Source organism: Galeopterus variegatus, unplaced genomic scaffold, assembly GCF_000696425.1.
Source record: "Galeopterus variegatus unplaced genomic scaffold, G_variegatus-3.0.2 Scaffold7714, whole genome shotgun sequence".
NCBI lineage: Eukaryota > Metazoa > Chordata > Mammalia > Dermoptera > Cynocephalidae > Galeopterus > Galeopterus variegatus.
The window spans coordinates 35842-42732 of NW_007733825.1; the positions used below are offsets into that span (position 1 = coordinate 35842).

Genomic DNA, 6891 nt, shown 5'->3' on the forward strand with positions numbered 1-6891 from the left:
GTTGAGTGTCCGTCCCCAAGTTGTTAGGTATGTGTCACGGAAAACTGAGAACCTGAAGCTTTGTTTTTGAGCTGGATTTTGCTGTAGCAGATAAGAAGCCATGGTCTTTAGAAATTACAGCTTTGTGCTATAGTGTCACCAGTTTTCATTCTAAATGTGTTCAGACTAGAAGCAGTAAGAAATATGATTGAGCTTCAAGATCACAGGAAAATTATTAGCTTTGATAGTCCCAGTATGGCATTTATTAAATGGAAGTGTTTCATAGCAAGTAACAGTTTTGGCTAACATTTTTTAGATATGGGCTAATTAATTAGTTAAAACTCTTGGCTTATATTTATTAGTGTTTTTAGGAGCTTTATTTCTCTCTGTTAGATCAAGTGATTGGGATTTGCTTACTTTTGTTTAACATTTCTATTATTATGACTATTTCAGAGATCCCGGATTCAGGTGTGGCTCTATGAGCAAGTGAATATGCGGATAGAGGGCTGTATTATTGTGAGTATCCAGGCTATTTTATTTCAGAGTAGTTTGTTCATAGAAAAATATTCCACAGAAAATGGCCAGCCAGAGCAATGTATAGAAAGTTGAAGACCCAACCCAAGAAAAGTTTTTCGGGACCCACTATTTAGTCTTTTCTCATTGTTCTGATAGGAGTTGGGTAATTCAAAAATGATAGGGAAAATTAACTTTTAAAAACCATTTAAACAAAATAACAATATTATTATTTAGGAGAGAGGACAAAAAAATAAAATCAGAGGAGGTAGGGATTAATAGAGTGTTCCTTTTGGGTTAGGTGATACCCAAATAGAGCTGGGTGAGGTTAGTTAAGACTTCCAGGATAGCAGGATATTCTAGGTAATGTTTTAAGAAAGATAAGTATGGCTGGAAGTATTATGTTAAACACTTTAGTATTCCGTTTAGACATCAGATATTCCATCAGTAATCTCCCCTTCCTCATTTACCAGTTGGAACGCAAGCATGATGGTTAGTGGTTTGTGGGGAACATGGGAGGTGCAGTGGCAGTAGCAGGTAGTTCATATACGTACACACATATTCTGTTGGGCAGGTTATAAAAGATAGGGAGTATTGTTAATGAAATCCTAAGTCCAAAAGGTTTAAGAAGTAATTTGGACTGTGTTCTGGCTTTCTTTGTTATTTAAAGAGAGGCTTTAGGTAGGAGGAGGTGTTTCACCTGAAAGATCAGTAGAGGGATGAATTTCTGAAGTTAGTTGGCATTTCCATATCTAGATAGGTATATTCATTTAGAATGGTTTGGATGTGATTTAACTTGAACATGATGTTCAATTGGTTTTTTTTTTTTTTTTTGGTAGGGTTTTGATGAGTATATGAACCTTGTATTAGATGATGCAGAAGAGATTCATTCTAAAACAAAGTCAAGAAAACAACTGGGTAAGAATATAGATGGCCTTACAGAATTCTGGAATGTTTATTCATGTGTAGAATTGATAAACTGCGATTCAGTTTATATTTAAATTTAGTTTGCATTTGAGAAATTACTATTTGGGGGAGTTCTTTGAATCTACTGATTTGTCCCACCATAAATCTTTATATATACTGTTTCTTGTGTGTTCCCAGCTCAGATCAAATATCACTTTCTCTAAGAAGCCCAGGGATAATTTGGTTTTGCTGGGGATGGGGCATAGGGAGTTAGGGAGGCAGGGTATGATGTGCTCTCTGAATTTGTGGTAAAACATTCATTAGTGGGATTATTTTATTAATGTCTCTCCTGTACGACCAGATGCTCCATAAGTGCATGAGTCATGTCTTTTTTGGTCCCCAACTCAATTCCTGGGGCATAGTAGAAACTCAAAAAGATTTGGACAATGAATGCAGTTTTTAACGCAGTTAACAAGGGTCTTTAGGATTCATGGTTTCATCATGATGCACTGAATCATTTCTTTTAACATCCTATTTATTACCTTGAGGTTTATTTAGATATTTTGTCTTTATTTGTTAAATGTTCAGTTTACAGCCCATTAGTACTTTTATCAGTAGTGGGTTTCAGATGTCTTGTTTTGTCTAGACCCTGAGGATTCTTTTAGACCTATGCTAGATACATGGAGAGTAGATTCGGAAAACTGTTACAGTGCTTTGCTAAGCTTCTTCTTGCTTAGGATATTATTATGAAAGCCTGGTTTTTTCCAATTTAAAGATGTTTTTCCAGGAAGGGCAAGCTAGTCTTATTAAGGTCATATTATTTATAAATTACTTGCCAAGTGTTGAATTCCCATGATAGTATCCATCTTGTAGAATAGACTGATTACCTGTAGAAGCCTGGGAAAGTAAAACAGTTTAATCACTATTGTAGTTGATTAAGATTTCTCAGAGTGTTTTACCAGTGAACACCAGTGTTCCTGAAGATGTTTATGGATATTTCTCAGAAAAAAAGTGCTGTTTTCTTAAGTTTAGAAAATGTTGGGCAAAACTTAAACAGGTTCATTTATTGTAAGATGGAGTCTTTAATATACTAACAGCTCTATGAATGGAGTTATAATATGCTGCATATCCCAAACTTGACATACAACTGATTTCCAAACTTCTACAAACTCAGCATTGGGGAATGTTGACTTAGGCCTGTTCAGTTAACTTAGTCTATAGAATATAGAAACTGTACTTTGCATAAAATAACATCTCCTTTATTAGGTTATTGTTGGAAAGGTGCATATGCCCTGTGGAACTGGAAAGCCTTTTAACATATAGACACTTAAAAATGTTTGAATATCTTCATCAAAGAAAAAGCATTTTCAAAAAAAAAATTTTTTTTTAAAGATGACCGGTAAGGGGATCTTAACCCTTGACTTGGTGTTGTCAGCACCATGCACTCTCCGGAGTGAGTGAACCAGCCATCCATATATGGGGATCCGAACCCATGGCCTTAGTGTTATCAGCACCACACTCTCCCAAGTGAGCCATGGGCCAGCCCCATTTTCAAAATATTGTTCAAAAACTGGATACAAAATTCTGAGGCTAAAAGGCGAACGTACCTCTGGGTGTGTGGCTGTTAATAGCTTTTTTTTTTTTTTTTTTTGTTGCAGGTCGGATCATGTTAAAAGGAGATAATATTACTCTGCTACAAAGTGTTTCCAACTAGAAGTGATCAATGAAGTGAAAATTGTTGAGAAGGCAATACAATTTGTTTTTTTAGGTGTCCTTTTATGGGAGTATAGTTCTGAAACATTTGTTCCTATTGTTTTGATTACCCTTGTGTTATTACCAGATAACAATAAATGCTGTGGGATTGTTTTTATTAAAAAATTTACATTGCTTCTTTCTATCCAGTGGTAAAGACCTTTTACACAGTGGCACCATTAGCTTTTGGTATTTATTTTAAAGTTTTCTGAGGAGTGGTGGTTGCCCTGGATATTTGTTTTTATCAGAGCATGGACTTACAGATTCTTGAGGCAAAGAGTAGAAATTCTGCCTGACAAGTAAGCTTCTGATACTGTGTGGTAGAGAAAGGGAGGGTTCATGAAAATAAACAAGGGTTATTGTGCTAACATATGTCTTCATCAGTTCTAATTCTGGCTGCTGGAACACTAGAGTTTCTAACCAAAAGAGGTTGAGGATATTTTAATAGCTTCAGTATTTGCTCAGCACTCTCATTGAGTTACTGTAAGGTCTTTGTGAATTTTATTACTAAGATCAGAATGTGAGAAGTATTTGGGAATAGGCAAAGAATGAAGTGCCATTAAAGTACACTAAAAGTGAGCTCTGTTAAGAGTCAACAGGAAGGAGACTTTGTGAAATTGGTAGTCTGAAAAAGAGCACAATCACAGCTGGTAAATTGTTAGGCAGAATCATAGTATGTTAGAGAAATACACCTGACTCTTATTCTTATCTCTAAGGGTTTTGGTTCCTCCCCCAGTGATTGCTTATTTCCTAATTGAATTCTTATATGGATTAATCTCCCCTCTCCCAATATTGCAGGGTGGTTCTAGTTAGAGTTCTGTTAAATGGTTATTGAGTGTTAACTAGGCACAAAGTTTAATAAATACAGTGAGGTAGACTGGTAAGCATAGTTTTAATGCCATATCCTACATGCTATTTAAATTGGATCTTGAAGGATGAATAAGGTCTACCTTAAGTTCTGCTAAAGGAGGAACAAGAAGTTCAGCTCCTGCTTTTCTAGGTGCCTGTGAGGGAGATGTAGACTTTTCATTAGACTAAAACCTTTTCTGAGATAGAGATTTGTAGGTGAATGAACAAGTCAGTCTAGCTTAAAATTTTGTATTCCAACTATAGTCCTATCTGAACTCATGCCTTTTTGTTTATACTGTCGTACAGAGCGTAATGATGGATCACATAAATAATGGTGGCTATACCATCTAGGTTTGTGTAAGTACACCGTATGATGTTTGCACAACAACAAAATCGCCTAACGACACATTTCCCAGAATGTATCCCCATCATTAAGTGACCCCTGACTGTATTTTCAAATAAAAGGATGTTTTAGCTCTTTTAACACATTTGAGTGTGGAATTCATTAAACTGTACTACACCATGCAAAGAAAACATTGGGCAGCAGAGGGAGTTGCAGCCCCGAGACTGCTTCAGCCCTGCTGGTGGAAAGATTGAAGCTTTTTCAGAGCAGAGCAAAGACCTCCCAGCAGCTTTCTTGGCACTAGAATAGCTGGAAAGGATAAAAGCTGGAGTAGTATAATCCCTAAGAAAACCTGCTGGCTGCTTTTTCCGTTTGCCTGTGCAGCCTTTCTGACCTGGCTGCTCTGTGTAAGCAGAGCTGTGCCTGCTGTGGCTTATTCTGAATGGATCAAGATATGGAAGGTTCTATTTTTGACAGAGCAAATGATGATAGTGAGAAATAAGGTACAGTGGACTCTTAGAACTGAGCTCTGTATTTAGAAATCTTGCTTGCTTTCCTGGTCTACTGTAGCCTGTGGTGTTTGCTTTTTAAGTTGTACTTTTCCACAATGTATAGATCCTTTCTTCCAACCAGAATTTGTATTGCAGGAGGCGTTGCTCTCTGCTTCATTAAGGTTACTAAAACATGCTGCTGGGAAGCTGCTCTTCTTGGCAGCCCTTGGTATGTGAGCAATTATTTTTCTGGAATGGCTGTTGATTTCCAAGGGGGTCTTGCTAACCACCCACTAACACTCTTGTAACATTCTTGAAGTGGGGAGGTGGGGGTGGGAGGAGTAGAGAATCAGGCTCTGAAAGAAAAGTAAGTGCTGATGTGGGCCTGGTGTTCTATTAGTAGCAGGTAGATAGAAGGAAAAGTTTGAAAATCCTAGAATTTTGTGTTTGCAGGTGACAGCTTGTTGTCATATCACATTTGTCGACAGTTCCAGGAGTACAGAGTGGATCTCTGTCTAATTTGGATTAAGGCATTAGGAGCCAGGAAGTGTCATGTGCAGTTCCTTGAGTAAGCCTAATAGGCAGCATCTCATCTTGACTGGATGACATAGGAGCTTTTTCTTAATTATTCCTTCTATAACCATAACCACCTACACATGTGTTATTTTGTGAGGAGATGCTTGGTAAAACCTTTTTTTTAAGGTAGCATGAGAATTTAAGTCTATTAGAACCTGGAGTTTAATTTCAACTTAAAAGATATATCCAATGGAGGGCTGGCTGGTTAGTTCAATTGGTTAGAACTCAGTGTTAAAGGTCAAGAGTTTGGATCCCCGTACCAGCCAGCTGCCCCCCAAAAAAGTTACAGCCAATGGAATTTTAAAAAATTAAATTAAAAAATATTAGCTTAGTACATGTTTATAATCAAAAGGCAAACAATATAGAAGGATATAAAGTAGAAAACAAAAGTCCTTTCTTTCCCCACCAGTATTTTTCATAGACGACCACTGTTAAGAGTTAGGTGCTTATCCTTCTAAACTTCATACAAATATGTATAACTTGGTGTGCTTCTCATTTGGTATTTTTATTTTGTAAAAATTATTTTTAGTTTTAATTGTGGTAAAATACACATAGTATTTACCATCTGAACTGTTTTTTTTTTTGTCTTTTGTCTTTTTTCCGTGTCCGGCAACGGATTGCAACCCTCAGTGTTGCCCCCGTACCGGACCGGGGACCGGCAACGGGATTGCAATCCTCGGTGTTGCTCCCGTGCCTCGCTCAGCCAGTGAGTGGGAACCGGTCTGTATGTGGGATCCGAACCCTCGGGCGGGAGCACCGCCGCGCTTCCTAAGCAGCGCACTATCCAGTGCGCCACCGGGCCGGCCCCCAAAGCATTATTTTTAATTAGCATTTATTTATGAGGAATTTGAGATCCCCACCAGGTTTTAGCAGGTTGATGTTGTTACATTGTAAGAACATTCCATCCATTAGTTACACTTCCTGACTTTCTAATCTCTGCAACCAATCTCCAGAACTTTTCATCTTGTAGAACTGAAACTTTACACCCATTAAAAAACAACTCTTCATTCACCCCTCTCCCCCAATCCCTGACAACCACCATTCTGCTTTCTGTCTCTGATTTTGACTGCTCTGAGTCCCTTATGTAAGTGGAATCGTACAGTATTTGTCTTTTTGTGACTGGCTTATTTCACTTAGCATAATATCCTTAGGTTCATTCATGTTGCAGAAAATGTGTCAAATTTCATATTCATTCCATTGTATGTGTAAACCACATTTTGCTTATCCATTCATACATTGACATCTGGATTTCTCCCAACTTTGGGCTGTTGTGAATAATGCTGCTGTGACCATAGGTGTACAGATGTCTCTGAGACTCTGCTTTCAATTCTTTTTAATATATACCTAAAAATAGAGTTGCTAGATCATATGGTAATTCTCTTTTTAAATTTTTGGTGAACCACCACACTTTTTCTTAGTGGCTACACCATTTTACATTCCTACCAGCAGTGTACAAGTGTTGTAGTTTCTCCACATCCTTGC

General features: G+C 37.6%; 1 protein-coding gene across 1 annotated transcript in view; it reads left to right on the plus strand.

Annotated features, from left to right (window-relative positions):
* The window catches only part of SNRPE (small nuclear ribonucleoprotein polypeptide E), a 7445-nt gene extending 2962 nt beyond the window's left edge, over positions 1 to 4483 (plus strand). The window contains exons 4-5 of the mRNA XM_008592257.1: positions 1332 to 1410; positions 3057 to 4483. Coding sequence (XP_008590479.1) covers positions 1332 to 1410; positions 3057 to 3112 — 135 coding nt within the window. The 3' untranslated portion in view covers positions 3113 to 4483. The remainder of the gene's footprint in view (positions 1 to 1331; positions 1411 to 3056) is intronic.
* The last annotated feature ends 2408 nt before the right edge of the window (positions 4484 to 6891 follow it).